At 29.1% G+C, this 24,139-nt stretch overlaps 2 protein-coding genes and 1 long non-coding RNA gene across 3 annotated transcripts; 1 reads left to right on the top strand and 2 right to left on the bottom strand.

The window, feature by feature from the left end:
* Positions 1-34: 34 nt before the first annotated feature.
* Positions 35-4,904, bottom strand: LOC124840264 (caffeoylshikimate esterase-like). Its single transcript, XM_047316286.2, has 8 exons — positions 4,680-4,904; positions 4,476-4,566; positions 4,336-4,368; positions 1,802-1,948; positions 1,603-1,733; positions 1,319-1,456; positions 710-808; positions 35-593 (listed from the first exon to the last, which is right to left on the bottom strand). The coding sequence occupies exons 1-8, from the start codon at positions 4,704-4,706 to the stop codon at positions 219-221; spliced, it is 1,041 nt and encodes a 346-aa protein (XP_047172242.1). The 5' UTR covers positions 4,707-4,904; the 3' UTR covers positions 35-218.
* A 6,929-nt stretch (positions 4,905-11,833) lies between these two features.
* On the top strand, positions 11,834-13,717 carry LOC148206294 (uncharacterized). The gene is made up of 3 exons (XR_015785951.1): positions 11,834-12,731; positions 12,862-12,933; positions 13,015-13,717. It is a non-coding gene; the product is annotated as an uncharacterized LOC148206294 (long non-coding RNA).
* Positions 13,718-14,683: 966 nt separating this feature from the next.
* Positions 14,684-23,424, bottom strand: LOC148206293 (uncharacterized protein C57A7.06-like). The gene is made up of 12 exons (XM_088104203.1): positions 23,266-23,424; positions 20,905-21,182; positions 19,885-20,044; positions 19,182-19,672; positions 17,890-18,111; positions 17,417-17,743; positions 16,819-17,163; positions 16,655-16,735; positions 16,399-16,473; positions 15,935-16,318; positions 15,387-15,518; positions 14,684-15,177 (listed from the first exon to the last, which is right to left on the bottom strand). Exons 2-12 carry the CDS (start codon positions 21,175-21,177, stop codon positions 15,025-15,027), a joined length of 2,643 nt encoding a protein of 880 aa, XP_087960329.1. The 5' UTR covers positions 21,178-21,182; positions 23,266-23,424; the 3' UTR covers positions 14,684-15,024.
* Between the last annotated feature and the right edge of the window lie 715 nt (positions 23,425-24,139).

Genomic DNA, 24,139 nt, shown 5'->3' with positions numbered 1-24,139 from the left:
ATGTCCTGTGAATTTTTTCTTGAAACGAGGCGAATTGGAGCTTTGGCACAGATCGCTTTACTTTTCAAAACAAACCGTGGGGAAAATAGCCATAACAGTGTACAGTCTCAAATCGCTTTACTTTTGGAAACAAGTTAGACTCCTATTAATTAGGCAAACATGGGGAAAATATGCCACATGGTCACAGGTCCTAACTCCTACCATATTAGGACTGCAATCTAAATTGCTGAGTGGTATAACAAGCGGTTTCCTTTCAAGCCACAGAGATAGCTTCTTCGCCCGTTTTCTTGCTTTACAAACTTTGCTGACGATGTAACTGTAGTCAATCTCTCAATGTCATACTTATAAGTCTCAATTTGTTGTGTAGAAGCATGAGTTGGATTGCCCGTGTGCTTATCTAGCCACATTATAATGTCTTCAAAAACTTTTTCGATGTTCTCATCCGTCTCCCCTGATGTTAAGCCATGCCACATTCCTGGGTACAATTTTATGGTCTTATCTTTGCTACTTGCCCTCTCATATAATTCCCTGCTTATTTCTGGGTCGGTCACTGTATCTGCTTCTCCATGCAGTACAAAAAAAGGCAGGGTCACCTGCTCAAAAACAAAGCCAATGAATCAAACAAAATCACGTATAATAAGTATATTTAAGAAGTCATAATTTGATTATGAACTAGATTCAATAAAAACAAATGAGATTAAAACATAACCTTATATAAGCTGTCTTCTAGGCTCATGCTGGTTCTTAACATTTCCAGTGCTGTTTTTAGCCTGGGCTTGTCCTGGTATATCAACTTGTTTTTCCTTATCTGTAGTGACCCTCAGAGGAAAAGAAGAGACACATTAGTTAACTCCAGAACTAAATAAGCAAGATCTTAAGTCTTAAGCAAGCTTCTTGTTGAGTTCGAGTGTGAAACAGAAAAACAGAAAAATTCAGAGAAGAAAGAAGAGAAAACATATAGAGAAAAAAAGATCTGAATATTTCAAGATTGAATTGATTCTTAAAACGCAAAAACAGGCTACCATATATAATCAATCCAAGCGACTGAAAACAAACAACAGGAAGACCGAACAGTCGTTTAAGAAAAAACCGACCGAAGGTCGAGTACAGCAAAAACGGAAAAAACGAACGTATGAACCAAAACCGAATCTACAAGACTGAACAATCACAAAACATTAAAAGACCAAAACAAATCGGTTATCAACATGAAACCTGAAACCGAACAGCAAAGAATAATAGAAGAGTCTAATCAACCCCTCTCGGTAACAATAGAAACTTGAAAATTTCACAAATATTGATGAAAGAGGTTGAACCCTACCCTCTTTCTTTTAGCAGGGTCTTTGAAGGCTGCATTGATGACATCCTTAGTGGGAACTATCTTCCACTTTGGGATTATATCTTCCACTTTAGTCAATAAGTTGATCACCACCGGGTGTGGCTTCACTTTCTCTGATATCTGGTTTATAGTTTCAACATTTGGATAAACACTGTTCAATTTCTTTTTTATAGCATTAGTAAGATTTATCTTCCCATGCTAAAATGAAGTTTTAGAAACTATTTAGGTCAATAAATGTTTCGTTTCATAGTGTCATAGTTTCATACCTTACACATGGGCGCAACAAGAACTGCACCGTCCCAGAATGAAGGGTCCTTTCTGTGCAAAAGTAGGCTCACTGCCCCTCCCATGGACTCTCCATACAAGAACCTAGCCTTCCCCTTATACTCTTGGAGCTCTGAAATACACACAATAAATCATAAAGCTGAACCAAAACTCTCATGTTTCATTGAGATGGAAGCTTACCGCCGACAGACTTGAAAAAGTCATAACAATCATTAACGATGTTATCGAACTTCTTTATATAACAACGAGCACCTTCAGAACGTCCATGCCCTTCATAATCGATACCGTACACGGCATATTTAGCACACGCTAGTCTTACACCACATTCTACAACCATCATGCAACCAAACCAACAATGTAAGTAACTCTACTCATCATTTTTATTTTTGTTGTTGTTGATTGTCCAACATTGTTAATTATTTACATATCAGTGTAAATATAAATGTTTTTATCAGTTTTTGAATATTGTTTAGATCGTGATGAAAAATATTAATAAATTCGATGATCTGATAAAATAATCAAATTAAGTTTAAATTGTGATATCATATATGTTTCAATATGTCGATTTTTTTCAAATGTATAAATTTAGATAGTTGTTCACTATTATTAAGATAACTATAATTGGTAGCAACAAAATGATGTGACCATATTCTGCTTTGTCTGGCTGCCTCCCCACACCATGTCTAATTAATACTACCAACCTGCCATGGGATTTGATCACCCTCTCACTCTTTGCTCCTTTATTTTAATTAATTAATTAATTAATTAATAATAATAATAATAATAATAATAATAATAATAATAATAATAAAATATAATAATAATAATAATAATGTAATAGTAAAAACCAGAAGAAAAAAAAGTTCGAGAAAAAATCTTATGAATAAAGCTGCGGAATACTAGCATCTGCATGATACCTATGTTTGTGGAGTATCGATTCCATTAAGATTAAATGATACCGACTAAGATGAAAATGCTTTCATCACATTTTCAGAGCTTACAAGACAATTTATATCTCGTGAAAAAAAAAATACCACTATTAAATATTTTCAACATTATCTTTAACTAAATTCTTTTATTGGCTAATTTACATATATAACGAACAATCTCACTAATCATTTTAAGTATGTAATTAGTTTCAAACCAGTTGATCTAAAAATAAAATTTAATTTTTTTAATTTGGACTAAATTAAAAATTAATTTAAAAAGCATTAAAAATAATAATTAAAACAAATGTTCAATCTTAAATATTGCAAGCGCTTTCTAACATCATATTAGAAACACCTAAGATAATTTATTGAAATATATTAAAGATAGTAAAGAATTGTATTGAAAGTATAAGTGACATTAGTAAAAGAAAATTAAATAATCTGAAAAACTAGTTTTAAGTGCCTTATAAAACATCGTTGTGTTTATTAAGTTAATTTATAAACTAAGTTAATTAGTTGTTAGCACATTGACATTATTACATATATTTTTAATATAGTGTTTTTTTTTACATATTAAGATTTACATTTTAATACATTTCATTATTTTTTTATGTATTGTTATTTATTTCAATTCTGTAAAATATTATAACATCAACTTATTTAAATAATAATATGAATTTTTGAAATAAAAACGTGTATACAACAATTAAAATAAATAAAACTACTAAAAAGTTCATTCGAAATGTAATTATTTGAAAAAAAAGCTAAAACTATATTTACATAATAATATAAAACACCTATGTGTTCATATTTTTTTATAATAATAACATTATTGTTGTCGTTGTTATTATAGTCATAAAATTAAAATAATTTTTGTAACTTTATTGTAAATAACAAAATGATTAATTTTTAAAAAAAATCAAGTAAAAAAATGATTAAATTTAAAGAAATCATCACTTAAAAAATAAAATTAATAAAATAATTATTTTATGTCATTTTAAACTTAGTAACTAGATTATCAGTTAGTTTACTAAACATTTTTAAGTTAATAAACTGGTTTATGAGCTGAAAAATTATATGTTGGAAATTTATTAACTAAGTAGCTTATCACTTACCAACTTTATTATGGACTAGTTTTGCAATAGAAACCCAACAAATTATATTTTTAAAAGAATGTTACTTATTTAATAATTTATGACTAAAGATGAAATCGAATAGAATTTGGAAATCATATAAGAAATTAAAAATTTATTAAATACAAGAATATTACAACTGTGATGAGTATGAGATTGGTGAATTAAATTTGAGTGAAAATAAAAAAAGAATGTAGAAAAGCTTTATCTTTTTTAGTAGGGTGTGAATTATAGTTGGATCACGGTAGTGCTTTATCTAAGGGGCATCTACACCATAAACTATCGCTTTCACTCCAACGCTACCCTTACGTAACAACACGCAATCCCATTCTTATTTTACACTTCATCAAATATTCAAATATTGCTACCCACACCTACCAATTCCTCAAACATCACACCTCTTCTTTTCTAACATATTATTTTCCTTTTTTTTCATGGAAACACTTTCAACCACTCACCACAACACCACAAATAGCTTCGCAATAAGGATTTAGGTCGGCGATGATAATAAAATCTTTTACAATAAAACATAAAACTTATTTATGTGTTTTTAAATTATAATTTTAAGTGGATAAAAGCAAAAATAATGTCAGAAAAAGGAAAAATATTCTGAAGGGAACAGAAAAAGAGATGGAAGAAGATCATTAATTACCTCTCATGAAGCCACTGCACTCCATGCCATAACCTGCAAGAAATAATTAATGAAACCTATGTAAATTAAGTTAAGCCACACCTACTACTAAGAGAGAGAGAGAGAAGAAAGAGAGAGAAAAAAAGTAGTGAATTACTGACCATGGCAAAGGAAAACCAGACCCATGGGAGAAGATGAAGGTAACCATTTACAGGTGAAAAGTTGCACTCCCCTTGAGTTTCTTCTGTATTCCTGAACTTACAAATTGTACAATCTCCATGTTAGATAATTAAGAAAGGAAGACGAAGAAGAAGAAAACATAAGAGTGTGCAGAAATAATGAAGAGAAAGAAAGGGAAGAGTTACTTCGTGATATTCAAAATCTAAATCCATGGAAGAGATTGCACCGAGTGTTGATGGATCTGTAAACTGCACTTCTGCTTCAGTGTGTAACTCGGTGTGATGAAAGTCGTGAATTAATGCAGAGAAATAGCAGAGAAAAGTCGGATAGCAGAGAAAGAGAAGAAGAGAAGAGAGAAAGAAGAAGAATAAAGCTTAGAGTCTCGTCCCTTTGGAAAGAGACTGTAGCGAAGTTTCTTGTATATAAAAACATTCATTATTATTTTTTTTCCATTAATATATAACTTTGATCAGTACCTTTTAATATTGTACTTTTTTTTAGTTTTTTTTAATAATGAACTGTTGACCTAATCTATCGATAATTTTTACATGTGTAACATAATCCTATATTAAAATAAGTTTTTAACAACTAATTAATTGTAACCTTGATATCTTTAATTCTCTTTAAAATTAAATTAATTATTTCTTAACTTGGCTTTATTGTTGATACTGATATTTGAAGCTTGTTTAAAACATACCCCTAATATACATTGTGTTTTATTGATGTTTTAATATTTTGATCATTAATTTTGTAAAGAAATTATAATTTTGTACTCAAAAGTCATTCACTGATTAATATAATTTAATTTTTTTTAAGAATAGTATGATAAGAAAAAGGAAAAATGGTTAAAATTTGTTTATACATATAAGAAAAAAAAGGTTTTCTTCCTTATACATTAAAACTAAATGTTTAATGTTTTTAAATTTCATTCATTAAAACAATTTAAGTAACTGATTCATAAATTTCATGCAAATTTTTAATATTTTTATTATTTGAAAAAAAATAAAACTCTCAATACATAAATTTGGTACAAAAAAAAATCATATTAACGTCTTCAAAATTAAAATTTTAACCTATATTTAAAATTTATTTATTTTATATTTTAAAAATAGTTATAGAAGTTTACCAAAACAAATTCAGGGACCTGTTTTAATAAGAGATAATAATCTTAAAATAACATACCACAAAAAGTTCATGTTAAAATTCTATAAGAATGTTTTTAACACATTTTTTTATCTGTTAACGTTTATTAAACTTACATAAAATAAATTATATATATACATATATAAGACATAGTAAGATTCATGATACTTTATTATTTTTAATGAAATTTAATAAATGAAAAATGTTCAGAAAATGTTTTTGTAACATTCTTAACAAATACCAGTATTACCAAACACTTACTTGTCTGAACATATTAACGTCTACATGCATTAATAGTATGCTTTATTTGGTAAAACATTTAACCTGTACAAAATTTTTATTGTTATGATATTTATTTTATTAAATGACGTGGATTTATGAAAGAATTTAATGGTATAGTTAAAAAGGTAAAGAATTATATGTTGAAGAGAAGTCAATAGTGTTGTTTTTCTTTCACTAGAAGCAATAATGCGGTAGGCTGAGCTTAATAAACTCAATAAACTTTTCAAATTTTAATTTCTTCTAATAGTACAGGCTGCTTCTCGATCAATCTTTCTTCATACATAAATGCTGCTCTTTTTTAAAACAAATATAAATAAATTTAATTTATTTTAATTATATTTGATGATATCGTTTTAAATTATTTTGATTTTAATTAGTATCGTGTTTTAAAGTTTTTTTTTATAGCATTTCTCTGTGATAGATGTTACAAAATTATTGAGCTGAGATTAATAAAATTAAATGATATCGATTTCTTTTTAATTAGTGTAAAATTCAACATTTTTATCAAGTTAAAAAAATGTACAATACAACTATGTTTTTCGTACTAGAAATTAAATCAATTTTATAATTTATGAGAAAGATATGTCATTAGTCGCAAAAAAACAAAATTTATTACAGAGTAATTATGTCTTTTTAATTTAATTAAGTTGACGTGATTTTGGATAGTTATGCACCCTATGTCGTGCTATCAACATGCAGATACTTTCGAAGTTCATCAAACGCTGGGATATTCAAACGAGTCAATTTGTTTTACATGGCTTAAGTTTTGTTAAAGAGAATTAGTTTAATTTAATTCATTTTTTTAAGTTAAAATTTTGTAATCTAATTTGATCCATCATTAAATGGTTTGACTGATTTAAATATATTTTTTATTTATAACCAGTTTGATTCATCACAAAGTCCAAATTCGAATCCAGGACTCTCACAATTTTCTTTAATGAAACAACATAACAACAATAATCCAGTTTTTTTTTTTTTTTCAAAATAAAACAATGGTATTTTGGTCTTTTCCTATAAATAAATAGTTAACAAATCTTTCCAAGTTAGGTGAATCGCTAGTTCGTCTCTCACCCAAATCAACACCGTCAAATCTCCTCACATACATAAAAACAAATAAGAGCGGATGAAAAATTCATCTTCACACCTGTTTAAATAGTCTGCGCATGAAAACAAGCATAGTATAAGTTGATAAACTAGTGTACGGAATCTTATTTTAATTAAATATTAAAATAATTATAAATTTTAAAAAATATTTTTTTATTAAGTTATTTACAAAAATTAAATATGTAATATTGTAATTTAAATTATTAAATTAATTTTTAATTATAATTGAATAATTTGATATTTAAAAAATTAATTTATTCCATTGAAGACTCATAATATATTTTAGAATGTTTATTTAATTAAATATATGTTTTTAATATATATATATATATATATATATATATATATAAACAAAATTATAAATAAAAAATTTGAAAAATTTGATAGAAATTGCAAGACTCTTTATCTCATTTCATTTTGGGATCAGAGTAGAGCAGGTTGAATGTGAAATATAAAATTTGTTAGATGGATAAAATGATAGAATTGAAATTGATTTATGTTTAGTAAATTTATTGAGATTTGTCGCTTCTGTATATACAACTAGAGTCTTTCAAACATCAAAATTGTTTGCGAAAGACTGCTTGAAATTTGAGCACATATTTTGAATAATGTTTATTATATGCATTATCAATTCAGTAAAAAAATAGTTTAAATCGTTTTAATTTTAAAAGTAATATTGGAAAAGTTATGTCATGATATATATTATGGGAGTATCAAACTTCATCGTTATCTGTGTAAAATGAATGAGGATTCCCAGTAATGATTGGTAATGATGATATTTCTGAAATCGTTTAATTTGAAATATGATAGTTGCGTAATATTATTGGATTCCATAATTTTGATTAAAATTAGGTAATTTAGGACATATAGCATCAATTGTGGGTGTTAATTGAGGTTTAGGTATTAAGCTTATTAATCGAGAACGGAATCTTGTTCCATTGGTTAATTAATGGAAGATGTAGTGATGAATGTGATGATGGTAAAGTGGTAGCACATCACATTTCAACATCTTCTTTCCTATCAAAGTCTCATTTTATATCAGTCTACACTCTATATATGATTATATCATCAAAGCCATTTTTTCGAACAAAGTCCTAATTATATTTACATTTTTAATTGGATTTTTTTTATCAGTATCATTTTAACAATAAATGAAATCCAAAGTAAAATAAATAAATAAACAAATAAGGAAAATAACACACTTTCTGGGTGCCATTAATCTCGTCCGGAATTGTAGATCACCAAACACTCACCTACTAACCTTACATGCTAATTTTCTTAATAGTTGTTAGCTAGTTGATTTCTTTGACTATCAATAACCAGAGACACAATTTTTGTTTTTTGTTATCAACGTTTATATATATAATCAAGATTTTTACTTTATATTTTTACTTTATTTATAAAGAGTATTGTTTAAGCAAAAGTATTATTAGAAATTTCATTTTGACTACAAAGTAATTCATATAAGTTGTTGGAAACTTTTAGTTAGTTTTATAAAGTTAAATTTGACTTAAAATCTTTATTAATATTATTTTAAAATTATCTTAAATCTATCTTAATGAGATTTGTAGTTTGTTAAACCAATTATGTTATTATTATTAAGTTTTTAATTGATTATTATATAGTTTTATATTTTAAACGTGTATGTTTCACGTGAAAAAGAATTTACATCAATTAGAGATAAGATGATAATATATAGGTGTATGATAATATATAAGCGAATGCAAGTTTTACATTTTTATAGTGTTTGAAAAAAATAAATTTATATGTAATAGCTCCAAAATATTTTCAACCTTCATCATCAACATGTTTTTTCTAAAATGACCAAGATATATTCTAGAAAGGTCACACAATAAACATTTTTTAATGTTTTTCCTTCAATTTGATATGTTTTCCTCCACACACCTAAGCCATCAAAGATGTATTGCGTAAAAATATCTCCAAAATCTAAATAGAGGTGATGCCTATAAATACACTATGAAACTCAAGTATGTGAATAAAAAGTGTTAAAGTAAATAGATAATATACCTCATCAATAATATTATTTTTAATGGTCTCATGAAATTTATGTAGTTGATCCTAGATCATCTAAACAAATTACTTTTAAAATGATTTAGAATTTTGCCAATCCATCTATATCTTAATCTCTCTATCAATTATATTTGTTTTCATTTATGTTTTTAACTAGATTATAATGCTATTATTATTTTTGTCGAGATGTTCCTACAAATACAACTTCGCCTTATATCACAAAGTTATTTAAATCAAAATAATTTTAGTGACATGTTATATTTCATATTGACCAAGATGATTTTAATCATGATATTCTATTTATAATTATTTTACTATGAAGTTTAAAACATTCAAATTTATCTATTTCTAGTAGTGGTGGATATTATAAAAATAGATGAATACAAATGGGAAATGTTAAAGATAAAATATATCAATTATATATTCGTTTTTATATATGTGAAAACAAAACTGCGTGGTCCAGTGCCACCTCAGACCTAAAAAAGCTCCGGTGACTATTTCTTACACAACTTTCATATAAACCATCATAATCCAATAAAAAGTTAAAAATTTTATTCAAAAAAGTTTGAACACCATTTAATTTAATAAACTAAAATCTCAGTGATCTACAAAGTTTCTCAAAACTATTTAAGACGAGCTTCAAATCCAATATACAAAAATTCTTAGTCAACATATAAATATAGGTAATTAATTTTTCTCAAATATCTCACAGTTAATACATATACAATTCACTTCAGCCAAACATCATTTCTCTTACCTGTATACTTTAAGAAATCACTATAAATGGTTGAAGGAACACGACCCATTTAAAATTAAAAATAATCAAGCCTTAGTCACGAACCAAATTAGTCCAGAAAAATATTTTTATCAAACGTTCAATTCAATATTGTGCTTAAACATTAACAAAAAGGTAAATAAAAGATTTTTATAGCAAAAAGACATTTATTAAGATGCAAACTTCAATAATTTATATAAGATGATTTTTACAAAATCATTTAAATATAAATTAATTTTAATTTTTCAAAGCAAACCGTTATATTTTCTTATAAAAATATTTTTCAATTTTTTTTAATGTTTCTAAAAGTATAATTTTTTTTATTAAACAAGTACTTGGTTATATTCTTAACATTTTAAAACTATTTTTAACAAAAAAAAAAGGCTTTCACCTTTCAATATTTAATATAAAGTATTTTTAAAAAATTATTAAAATATTTAGCCAACTACAATGCAAACTACAAAGATTACATCTTTTTTGCAAAACGTTAAATACCTAAAAAAATAATTATGATTATTAAATATTGCAGGCCCTATATGTATAGCACACATTCACTGAAATTTTCCATACAAGAAACCAAAACGTATATAGGGTGGTTGCCTTTAATTGGCATATAAAGATAGTTACTAACATCAATAAAAGAATTTCTAGAAGAAAAAAAATCTCTTAAAATTAGTTGGAATCTCTTGTCGTTTTCATTTCATTCAATACTTTTCACAAAAGTCAAACTAACAGTACTAGGAGAATCCTAGTCCACTTTGTACATTTGAATTTTTATATTATGATTTTTTAATAAATTAAAACTTAATATCATTATTCATTTTAATTGTATGTATTTATTTAACTAATATATACGTATTACTATTTTTTATTTGATGTATGTAAGTTATAATTTCAATAAAATAATATTTGACAAATAATATGCACTACAGATTTATGTAAAAAATAAAAAAAACGCACAGCTATTGTGATGAAATACAAAATAAATTAGTTGTATGCATAATCGTTAGTGAATGAATAGTATATCTTTATTATTATTTAGTATATAATTTTATAACTAAAAGAATAGTTAAATTTAAAAAAAGATCAAATGAAAATATAATTAAATTAAAAAATATATTTTAAAAAACTAATAAAATATTTATTTTAATTAAAAAAACCTTTTATTTAAAGCATAAAATTGAAAAGAAAAAAAATATAGACACAAGAAAGAAAATTTCCCTTAATATATAAATATAGATACACACTATCATAAAAAGTTTTAAGAAAAATAAATTAGTTAATATACAGATTAAGAAAATAAAAAGTTACACAAATAAACTTGTATAAATTGATTTGTATATAAGTTAATTTTAATTAATGAATAACTTTCCATGTTCTCTTATGAAAATTTATTCATATATGATGTTCTTGGTTCTGTGGTATTAGTTATTAGCATAATAACAATGCGAGATGATATAATGGTTCGATAGAGAGTGAAAGATTTTCATATAATTTTATATTTGACTTTCTTGTTATCTCATTGAATATTAAAAGTATATGTATTTTTTATTAATAAACAGGGAGATTTTTTTAAAACTGAATAATAATATAGATTATTCAAAACAATTAAATTAAGTATTTATATTACTCTGTAAAATCATCTTATATTAAGAAAACAATTATTAATTCAATATTGCATTTGTATCCTGTAAAAATAAAAACTACAAAATCTTTTTGTTTGGTAAAAAAAGTGCAAATAAATGTCTATCCTCCTGTCCCTTATACATTTATTAGACAGTTGATGTGAAATGAGAGACGAGAATAAGATACTCTGGAATATTAGTTAAGGTTTAATTAGTAATACAGTTTTGTTTTTTTTTTATAGATTAATTATAAAAATGAAATTACTAACTAAACCTTAATACATGTAGATATTTCAAATATACGTAGATATTTTTTTATCAAAGAGACAAACTTATTTTTAAGAGAGTAAAACCACAACTACAAATTATGTCTATGTAATGTGACGAGTGCTTGAAGCTCGATTTGATTTTTAATATAAAGTTTTACATTAACTCATTAACTTAATTCAATCTAAATCATAATTATTTACATGTTTTTGTTTGTTTTTTATTTAAAAAATAAATTCAATATGAAACTAAGTAAGTTAATTGCATAAACTCAATAATATAAATAAAACATATTTTTACTACTGCTTCTTCTTCTGCTTCTCTTCGTTAACACAAATCTCTTGGACCAGGAAAATTAACCCATCTCTCCCTTTCATTCCATCACATTGTCTTGGAAATTCTATCTCATTTAGACATTTCATCGAGCATTTCAAGGGTCTTAATGAATGATAATAATGCATGAGTATGGTTGAGTCTTCTTGCTTCAAAGTACAAAAGCATTTATCTTTATATAGAATGGTCCAATAAATGGTAGCTGTAGGTTCATCGTGCTAAGCTAGCATTTCATTGCCGCCATTCATATAGTAGGCTGGTGGGAAAAGATTGGTGGACATCAAATGCCTTTTAACATCCAGAGAGGAAAAAGGAAAAGAGAAATATAGTTATGATAGGTGATATGATCTATCGAGAAAAAGGAGACAATAATATTAGGCATTGATTGAGTGTTTGATTTAGGAAGGTGTGTACGTATCATTACTTTTCTCTGTCTATATATGCGAGTTTGAGTATATCACATTTTTGGTATTTAGATGCTTCATTTTGTCGTCTCGCGTGACATATGTTTCATAGTATCCCTTCTTCCCAAGTGCAGAGCGTCTTTTTCTAGACCCATATGGTGGTTGTTTTGTTCCTGATAATACTCCCGAGGATGTCATCCGTACCGTCTTGCAGCCAAGTTCATTGATGATAAACGGCTCCATACAGTTAGTCTTAATGATGGAATAAAACAGGTACTTGCTTAGTGTGTGTATGTTTCTGAGAATAATCCTATATCCTCTTAAATTACGATTTTTCATTAAGTACTTAGGTAGTTATTTTGATGATATTGCATAATTTGATATGGATTTTCCTTAAATGCAGCTAGTTTTTGCATCAAGGCACTATAACAGTATATTGTTTTCTGCAGAACAGTTGTTACATTCCGATGATTAGGTGAGGCACTTTGTATTCAAATTTACATGGTATTGCACAGTAGTGTGAATAAGGCATAACAAGGCACTGATATTATGGCAGATGGAATCATGGAGAAGAGAATTTCAAAGGGAAGAGAATGAAGGTGACGAAGACGGTTTTGAAGAGTTATAGACAAGCATATTAGCTTCATCTCACCCTAATTAGCCTCAAAGGATACTTCTATTGCTACAAGAATATGAGCTTCGTGGCATTATCCTCTACACAATTGATGGTATGCTTGTATATCTTTGAAGGAGTGTGCAGTTATGAACTAAGTGTAATATAGTTTCCTTGAGTTGGTTCTCATTATTAATAATAAAACATATTAGGTGTCTGGACATCAGTAAGCTTCATCATGGATGGTGAATCTCAAATGGTACTAAATTTAGAAGTCCATAAATGAGTTATAGTGTCAGGTCAAAATTGTTTACACAAGTGTGAATTAGACACCTTGTCCTATAAATGTGTGCTCCCCAAACTTGAAATGGGCAATAGAGTATGACATATATCTCAGTGTGACATATATCTACAAATAAAATAAAAGTGGAAAGACAATAAAAGCGATCCACCACCAACCACCTAAGCAACATAAGTATGATCTAGCAGTCCATTTAGGGTTTCCAACGATGGTTGTTGAAAAATGGTGAAACAAAGCAATAGTCAACAGATAATAACTTGGTGTGAACAACGAAAACCCGTCCTACCAATGGGGAGCTGGAATTTACTCAACTAAAGCTCACATGCCACCACATGACTCTCTGAATACGACTCACTAATTCAAATTCATGGTTTAGGAACATCATTCTGTGTGATTAATGAACTATATGAGTTGTTTAAAATTTCATGGAATAGATTTACCAAAACTGTGACACCTCTACTCATCTGATTTACCTCCACTGGAACTGATACTAACAATAGCAATTGTTTCAAATTAGTATGATTCATTGACTTTAAACATTTTTTGTTAAAATAGTTGGAGTCCATGAAAGTAAATAGCGTGACTAAAAGAATGTCTTAAGAATTTTTTTTTTATTTTTTTAATTTCAAGGACGAATAAAATGTGATGTTTAACACTTTTATTAGTAAAATCGGTTATCTTTCTAGACGATACAGCTGGTATATTTTAGGCAAATAAGATTTTTTTATCAACAGCTGGTATATAAATATTGTTGGCATGAAAGCTTTTTACTTTCGGGTAACATTAGTACAATGTGTGGTAAGTTTTATAGGCATTACAATTGTACAACTTCTGTATACAAATATCTATTTACTGTCACATTTAATGAACACAATGAAATTTTTATAGAGTATTTTCTGTTTAACATTTCTTGAAAAGAGTTATACATTATTAATAATATATAATTAAATTTTAAAGAAGCTTTAAAACATATATTATTATCGTCTTTATTATCATTCATACTTGCAAAACTGATAATACTTTCCTTTATTTCATGCCTTGCAAAAAACTAATTAAATGATCGTTGTTGGAGTACTTAAAATATAGTCACTTTAAGTAGAATACGTTCAAATAATAAAAAATGGTGTGCCTTTCATTGAAAATTAATAATGCATTTTCCAATACACTTTTATTAGATATCTTCTATATTATATAAAAATTTTATATTATACGGTAGACATAACAATGAATTATATATAAATGATATAAAAGTTAAATGCCGTACTAGAGTGGATCTTTAGAAAAAAGCGAGATAACTTAGAAGCGAAGGTGTAACAGAAAAGGTAAGATTACAATGATGAAATTTGACGGTTTCCTGAGAAACAAACGTGACAAAGATAAATAACATATTCTTTTCCACCTGTATATTGGACTGATAATATTTAAGGGGAAACAACCCCCACAAAAATACAACACCAACTCTTCTAATTCTTCTATTTTTTACTCTTTGCATGCCATAAGCTTCCGGAGCTCTACTAAATTCTCCAGCTTTTCAATTTCTTTTTATCTTAACCGTTTTCTTCTATCCTGCAAAAATGTTTATCCTCTTTCTCCAAAAGAAACACAAAACTGGGAATATTAAATAAATGGATCAGAACCAAAACTAATGTCCATTACTTTTTTCCTCCAACTTTCGCCTTTTTCACGGGTTTGCCACTAGTTTTCTTAAACTTTCGCTTATCACCACTTCGTTGTTCTGATTTTTCATGAGGATTCACGTCTTCAAACTCCACTGGCTTTATTATAACACCTGGTTTCTTCACCACCTGCATATGTGACACTATACTTACAAAACGGCTACAATAGATACACTCATCTTACAGTATTTTTCCTAAATAGTACCACCCAATAAACAAAGTTCTTTCCTTCACCAAGGGTAAGCAAGACCATCGACTACTATTTTCAATTACTTTAAACAAAAGCTGTGATTCTTTTCGACACGGGAAAAAGTCAAGAATATTAATGAAGTACTTACTTCGGGTCGGGTAAGAGGACCAACTGCAGTTGCTGGATTAAATTCAGGTCCGATGGGCACACGCATGCTCTGTTCAAACACCTCTTTGGAAGTAAACGGGAAAGGCAGTGATTTAGTATGCAGTTTTTCAGCCTGCCATATCCAAAAGGAAGTACAGAATTAAAGCCAAGACAAATTAATTGACCCACATAATAATAGGTACAGAACTGGTCAGCATATACTGGAGCACGAGGCAGTTGGCAACATTGTTCGAACAACAAAGTTACAAAACTAGAGCTCGACCATGAATACATACTAAATGAAAATTTTAAGCAATATAATACCAAATAATGAAGACAGGAGTCTTGAATAATGAGGTAGGAGTGAAAATTTTAATACAAATAATAATAATGATAATACGTATTAATAACATTACTGTTCATACAAGTAAAAATGAGGAATATTATGACAATCCAAATAACTCCCCAAATTTCTAATATGAATATGAATTGTTGCATGCATTGAAAAAAATACGGAAGGTTCAAAACCTTGTATATGATGACACTAACCTTCTTATCTATCTTTTCAGATATAATCACGTTTTTAAGCTGAGCATCCTTCCTCTTTTTGAGTGCCTCTGCCCTTTTTTTCTGGGCATCTTCATGTTTTTTCAGCATCCAAGATGGTAAACCTTTCTTTTCCTGTATATGTGTCCACTGGCCCCAGCCAGGAAGTAACAGAGGCTTTTCTGGCTCAGGATTTTCTTCCTCGAGGATCTCCTGCTTGTCCTTTTCAAAATCCCCTTCTACATCATCCCCTGCAAACGCTTGCCGAATGAGCTCCTCTTGAGAAGGAAGTTCATAAGGCACTTTAGAAACAGAAGACAGAATTCCATCCACCATCTGCCCTACACTATCGGTATCACTATCCTCTCCAATTTCCTTTTCGGCATCCTAATATATTAAAAGGATCAAATATAAGGCTAAACCAATGAGATGCTTTATACTTGTAACAAAATAGAAAGAGCTTATACTTTTTTATTTTGCCTAACTGGCCCTGTAAGGTTTGGAGACTTCTTGATAGTTGTGTTTTCATTTTTGTTCTTTGCCTGCTTATCACAGATACGTAAGTACAACAGAACAACCACTTCATAAATGGAAAATATATTTCTTTAACAAAAGAAACCAATTAAAAAAAGAAGAAAAAAATTAAATATATATATATATATATATATATATATATATATATATATATATATATATATATATATATATTAAAAGCACTCGAACCTTTTTCCACTGATCTGACACAAATATGGAAACTTCACATGTAGTTTTTGGCCCAGGATTTTCAATAATATCATCAATGGTCTGTGAACAAAAAATGCATTAAATGTATCATCCATTAAGAAAAACATCAAAATAAGAAAAAATACAAAAAAAAATTCCATCACCTTCAACAAAGATTCCTTGTGAGTATCAGTGTCTTCTTGAATTACAACAGAATCCTTGTTATGCAAAAGGTGACTTCCCATATTCTCCATGTTGTCACTTTTGCCGATTCCCAAGTCATCCTCACTATCACTGCCACCATAGCTATTATATGATTTTACCTTAACACTGGTATCAGATATTTGAGCTTTGGCTGGTCCAAATACTTTTCGACCACTGGTAGAAGCAGCTTTTGGATCTTCTAAGCTACCAGAATTTTCCAGTTTCTTCAAGGAATCTTCATATTCTTGGAAAGCAAGGTTAGCTTCTTCAACAGCTTCCTCTCTTCTTTTCTCCAATCCGCGCCTCTACATCAGACCAGATCAAAGGAAGACCACAAATCAATAAGAAAAACTACGATTTTCAATCTCTATATTGAATACTATAGACAATATATAAAAATAAAATTAACATAAAGCAAAGATAACACAATTCATGCAACAAGATAATTCACGTTAAAATAATTGAGTATTTATTCACAGTATTAAGAACAAGAATAACATTTACACAGAAATTTCTTTAAAAGAGAAGGAAAGGGAAGAGGGCAGGAATGGGTGTTACCATAAAAGGCAAAGAAAGCAATCCTGATTTGGGAACTTCATTCTCTTCCTCCAACACTTTCATGGTTTTATCTCTAGCTTTTCCCAAAATCTTGTAAGCCCTCTCCTGATCAGAACCAGCAGAGTTTTCAAAGTCATCCTCATCACTGGTATCTTCACTGCTACTGCTGCTATCCTTCATAGAGTGCATTTTTCTAGTCAATTCAGCATGTCTTTGATGTTGTTCAGCTATAGCCGCGCGTGTTCCTTCATCTTGGCTATTTAAGCCACGTTGTATAATACGCTTAGCCCACCGATTCTGGTTTTTGTGTTTTAGAGTCATACGTTCCTGTACCAAGTTGAAATTTTAAGTTAGAAAGGGATTGATAGAAACAATTTTCCTGTTTTAATTATGAAGATACATTATATCTTGGTAGACTACATTTGTTAAGAAATATATCTTGAGCTATTATTTCTTCAGAAATGATGATATACCTCGGCCCTTTCACGCTCTCGTTTCATGGCATGTTCTTTAGCAGCTTCGGGGTCCATTTGTATCTGAGAAGCTTCTGCTTTAAACCTATCTTTCTTCAACAAACGATGAAATGTTCTGGACTTGATCTTTTTAATATGCTTTGCCTTCATTTCATGACGAAAAAGAAGGCTCCGCATTTTAGCAATCCGATTTTGTCTATCCTTCTCATCTTCAATAGACACCTATCAGACATAATAAACCACATAAAACAATTGATAAGGCGCAGCACATCAGTAATTTCTTTAATTATACATTAAAAACATGGGTTAAGAAGACTATTCAATAAACAGACTTCCAAAGCTGTAATCGAATGTTCATTTTATTCTTTTACTCCAACAGCACACATGGAAACATTGTATGGGACTTAGAAGTTAAAATTAAAATTGGGATAACATCACTCAAGCTGAGACTTAGGATTTTGTCTACCTCCATGTAGCTGCCAGAATCATAAGTGTTATTTCAGCTTATGTAGTGTGCTTGGAAGGAACCCATTATTATTTTTTGGTAGAAGTGATACATGTTTGGAATCTTACAAAATGAGTTGTTAATCGATTCATCCAAGTTATTAGATTTTTCAACATGGTACAGTAAGAAAGTGAAGTAATAGGAATATTGAATGTGGTGAGATTGATTAAAAAATGAGAATTCATTGTTGACTTTTATGAACAAGCCTGATCCAAGTCTACAGTGTACGGAGAGTCATAATAGTTGTGGGACTGAACAAGAAGTTGCTGCTTTTTCCAAAATCTATCGTGCACCTCCAAAGTATATATAAATCCAACCTTATTTAAGCACATCACTGAAACAAATACCCTTGTCACCTCCACCCACACAAATAAATCAGTACAGTCACGAAAAAAATGCCACTGAAGTTCCCCCTCGATCATGCCAGCTAGTTTGAGCTGACCTTTTAATCTTAGTAGGCATAAGGAAAATATTTTGGGATGAAAAAAATCTAATTTGAAGAATAAAAAATGTATATACAAGCACTTTAGTCTAATAAACAAATTTGAGTTTGACTGTTTGAAAATAAAATGCTTTGATGTATGCGAACCACAACTGAGTCACCTTCACCAATGTCTAGTCAAGACATTTCCACGTTAATATCATACTCAGAAAAGGATTATACAACAGAAAATGAAAATAAAAAGGGAATCAGAAAAGGAAAAGTTCAATCAGATTCCGAATTCCATGATGAGCTCCTATCAGTAATGTCAAATTCAATTATTAACTATGTTAATAGAATTCATACCTTGTTCATTTCAAGAAGCTTAGAACCATCATTTTTATGGGCATCCGTTACTTCATTGTCATAAACTAGTGCAGCTATTTTCTTCTCAAATTCAGTTCTGGGTTCAAATTCAGAAGCTATTGCTCCTACAGTTGAAAATCCTAGATTCACATCTTCATCAAAGAAAATAGTTGGAGCCTCTCTATTTCTCTGAATAATATGCTGCCACTTGCTGACATCTTTCTTTGATACTTCATAGGCTGCTGTCCTCTCTACCTTTGCTTGAACTGCCTTTGAAAGTGGCGCATGAACAATTCTACCATGCTTCATAATTTGAAGCTGTCTCTTCCGAAGTTTTCCATAAGTCGGCTTTTCACTAAGAGGATTCAGTAGGTCCTCTATGCTAATACGTGCATTACCTTCCCCAACATCACGACTAGGATTATATTCAGGTCCTGGATATAGCTCTGGGATAACAAAGTCATTCATCGTCTTCTTTTTCTTCTTATTCTCTGCATTTTGATTATTAAGGTGTAAAACATATCGTTACAACATTCTCTCTATGTAACATTAATGAAAAAAAACTGGTCCAGTATTCCTCCTACATACTGCCAAAAATTAGAGTATATGTAGCACAGACACTACATGGACACGACAACACTTATAATCTCCAAAATGCTGGACACAGAAATACAGATATACATACATACATACATAATCTCACCTTCAAAAGCCTCACTAGGCATACCAGTAATTGCTTGTAGCATCCTTGCATGCCTCCCATCATCTTCTTCTCCAGAATCATCACTTTGAACATTTTCATCCTTCTTTGTCCCAATGTAATCACTGTCCCCACTTTCATCATCAGACTGCACATTCTCATCCTAAAAATACCAGTGAAGACATGAATGAAAATTATATGGTACAAACAGGATAAGTTAAATTTAAATTTAAAAATTAATTAACCAATCCAACCCAAATGTAATATTCCAAATGTATTTGAATATAAATCAGAGATATGAGATTTCGTAAGGCATTATAAAGATCATCACAGGTTACACAAGAAATTTTGTGTTTTTTTCATCTTTACAATACTAGTAAGTTGAATATCTGCCAGACTGTATACAGACTCGTTTGGTGTAATACAAGGTGTTGCAAGTCTCGAATGCTTTCTCCATTAGACCTTGGATGTCACATGTATTTGGTTTGTTGGATGTATTAAAAAGTTTCTAACATCTGCGTTGGCCAATACTAAACAAGGATTGCAGACATTGCGAGGAAGAATGCAAACACAAAACTAGGAAGGGACGATAAGCCACAAAGGGGAGCATAACCCTTCTAGTTACCACATTGAGAGGACTGTTTCACATTCCATCGCATGCACGCCATTGGAGGGAAGAAAAAAGCTAAAAATTGAAAAAAGAAGGAATGGGTTCCAACACTTTCCATCCTCCTCCAATTTTTATTTTTCAATAAGTCAAACAATGGGTCTTAAACACATTCCATTCCATTCCCCTCTCTTTCATCTCCTTTCATCAATTCAAAGGTGTCCTTAATTAAATCAAGCTTTAATAATAATAAAAAAAACAACAGATAATAGAAAACAGTTTTCAATATCAACAACTGAAAACGAAACTAAACCAAACATGCCCTACTATGACAAACATTTAAGCAAGTTAACCACACGAACAATATGAAAAGTTTATATGACATTATTGTTGAAAAAGATCAAGAAAAGAGAAACCTCAATTTCTTCAGAGAGGTCATCATTAACCGAAACAGGGTCGTAACGCTTATTTTTCCTAGACTCTTCCTCTGCCCTCTCTTCCTCGTATTCGTAAAGGTCGTTGTCGTCATCAGAATTGGCACTCTCTAAGGGAGTTGTAGGGTTTAAACGGTCAATCTGCTTTTGCAAAGAAGAAGGCAAACGAGGGCCTCTCTTCTGCCGTTGTAAGTTTTGCTTCTTCTTCGACTTCTGATTTTTCCGGTTACCTCCCCCCATCTCTTTAAGCTTCATGGTTGCTATTACAAGAAGACTTATTACAAATTTAAATCAAGCGTATAAAGTACTAAAGGATTATCGAGATAAAGTTTGAGAATTTCAAAAAAACTTAATTTACTATAACTTCAGACATAATTGTCCATATCTCAATTTAAAACATCATTCCCAGAAATTTCTAAAACATCATTATAAATTTTTTTAATTTTACTTCTCTTTTTTCTATCAATTCATTAATATCTCATAAACATTCATTTTCACGTTTCATACAAGCATAGTAATCAGATTTGGTTCCAAACAGAAAATTTAAGCACATGCTATGCGTTAGAAACTCTTTAGAGAATGAAGGGAAACATGGCTTTCATGGTACTACAATTCTTGAAGTAGAATTCAAGCAAGATCAAGTAAGGAGTCAAGTCATCAAAGATTAACATCCAAGACACATCTGAACAGTTCTCTCACACCAAAATCAGATTCAAAGCCAGATTTAATAATCAGATTTTGCAAAAACCGTTTTACTACAAGTTCATAGGATTTTGATTCACTCTTTCCCGTGGTTCAATCCTAGTGTCTTATGATACTTCAGGAGCTGATTTCTTGTTCAGAATCATTTCATTCTAATCATTATCATGAAAGACACTTAAGCTCAAGTCTTCTCCCCCGTTTTACTCAAAAAATCACTATTAATAAAAACAGATTTTAACACAATTAATAAGTAACTATTCCATCAACTCTGCAATTTATAAAACCCAAAACAACTTCCACAAATATCAACATAACCACATGTTCAAGACCATCAACATTTCCAGTACAACTAAATAAGCCAACCTTTGAACCCCTTAATAACCCAACAGAGCATACACAATTGAAACTTATCACCCCATCCATAAAAATACCCAAAATTTTATTCACAGCTCTATAATTCTGGATTAATTCCAGTTTAACACGCCCATCCCTAGAACTCCTTTAATTCATCCAATCATATTCGTTAAACCCCTGCACTATTTAACCTTATATGCATATCAATCAGAAACTTAATTATACAACACGGATTACCAACTTCTTAATTTAATAACCACAAAATCAAAACCCAATACATATAACCCTTGTGTAATTTTTTCATTTAACAGAACAAAAACCCAATTGTTATATCCATAAGACACAAAGCACAAAGAAATTTCGAAGCAATAACAACAGATCGTATCATATCCCAACAATAAATTCAAGCCAAGATAGCTCTTCATACCCCCATTATCCTTCAATAAACTTTCATTTAACTACTTCTTATTACCATCATTTGTCACATATACTGGTAGACATTGTTCACAGATATAATTAACCCCATCAATTCCTTACTTATGTTAATTCTAACGCATACACCTTTATTTGTAAAATAATTCTTAGCATACAAACTTCAGATAATTAACTCTTTCACTTCTTTCCAAGAGTAATAAGACAGTGAATTTTACTTCCAGCGTTCATAATCTGACCTTCAAACTAAAAGAACCAAAAAAAATAAACATCCCTTTCGTTTCAACCAATATTCCCCTTTATTTCCATCAATCATACTCTTAGTATTTAGGACCAAGCAAGCATAACATTTGACAAACTTCATCAATCTTCATGCATTAGCAGCTTTTAAATTGTTCCTTTCAAACCCAATCATCGTACTAACAAGCTTTTCTACTTTAGCCTCATTTTAACCCACCTAAAGTCTATATTATACTTGACTGAAGCAGAACAGGTAAAACCCAAACAACCAAACACCATATACTCGTTTATTCTTTTAATATATCATCTCCCAACTTCATACATTATTATCCACGCACCTAGTCCATACAAAAAAACACGCGACAACATTCATACAATTTTCCAGAACTCATTTCATCATAATACACTCAATTATCCAAATACCTTAACTCAATGACAGTTCTCGGAGCATACAATATAAAAACCCCTTTTTAACAACACATGACCCCACTAATTCAAGTCATAAAATTTCCAGAACATACAATCCAAAGATAACGAAATACAAACCCAAACAAGCACTCCACTTTCTCAAACAATTTCAATGAACCCAAACATGAACATAATAGCTCCCCATACCTGGTTCGAAACTTCTCTTAGTAAAACCCTGAATCGAAAAAACACTTGAATCGAATCCCTTCGCACCTCCCGTGTTCACGATTCTGCCTCTAATTTCACACTCGCAGAAATCACCCAAAAAACCCGAGAACAAAGGACGAGACTGTGCCTAGGGTTAATACTAAGATAGTTATGAATTTAAAATATTATAATTTTAAACATCATAATTAAAATATGTTTATAGGCATTTATAAAAAATTTAATTAATTGTTTATTTTAAAAATAAATAAATTTTAAAATAATATGTATGAGTGCATATCATATATTAAATTGATCAACAATATAATTTAAATTTTATATATAATTGATATTTTGGAGATTGATATAAAATTTAAAATTTAAAATTTAAAAAAATATTAATTTTATTAAAATACAAAAATAATAATGTATTAGATATTAAACTATAAATTTAAAATATATTGTTATTTTTACATTATATCGATTTAAAAACAAATCAAAAAGATAAAATTATAAAATAACTTTTAAGAGAAATAATTTGTTATATGACAATGTAACCCATTATTAATAATATATATATATATATATATATATATATATATATATATAATTTTTTAAAATAATATTATTATAAGAAATAAAAATAATATATATGTTTTTAAATTTAATTTTATTAACGACCAAATAATTATAAATCATAAAAAGATAAAATTAAAAAGGAAACAAATAGTATAAAAAAATTATATTATAAATATAAATTATTCTTTAATAATTATTAAATGATCAAACAATTGAAAGTTATAAAAGGATAAAATTAACAATAAAAAATAGTACAACCAAAAAATAAAATAAATAGATAAAAAGGTGAATAAATGTT

This window comes from Vigna umbellata, chromosome 1, assembly GCF_029865625.1.
Source record: "Vigna umbellata cultivar VRB3 chromosome 1, Vumbellata_1.0, whole genome shotgun sequence".
In the NCBI taxonomy this organism is placed as follows: domain Eukaryota; kingdom Viridiplantae; phylum Streptophyta; class Magnoliopsida; order Fabales; family Fabaceae; genus Vigna; species Vigna umbellata.
The sequence above is the reverse complement of the archived record's forward strand: the minus strand, read 5'-3'. Positions and strand labels throughout refer to the sequence as shown.

Bases quoted from the DNA above. Each gene is read 5' to 3' on its own strand.
- LOC148206293 (XM_088104203.1), bottom strand. From the start codon at position 21,177: ATGAAGCTTAAAGAGATGGGGGGAGGTAACCGGAAAAATCAGAAGTCG. The intron at 17,164-17,416 runs GTAACACCCATT...GGTCTGATGTAG, and splicing joins TGCTTTCTTTGCCTTTTATG to AGGCGCGGATTGGAGAAAAG. The intron at 16,474-16,654 runs GTTCGAGTGCTT...TGTGATAAGCAG, and splicing joins TGTCAGATCAGTGGAAAAAG to GCAAAGAACAAAAATGAAAA.
- LOC124840264 (XM_047316286.2), bottom strand. From the start codon at position 4,706: ATGGATTTAGATTTTGAATATCACGAA. The intron at 1,949-4,335 runs GTAATTAATGAT...TGATGGTTGTAG, and splicing joins GTGCAGTGGCTTCATGAGAG to AATGTGGTGTAAGACTAGCG. The intron at 594-709 runs GTTATGTTTTAA...GTTTTTGAGCAG, and splicing joins TAGAAGACAGCTTATATAAG to GTGACCCTGCCTTTTTTTGT.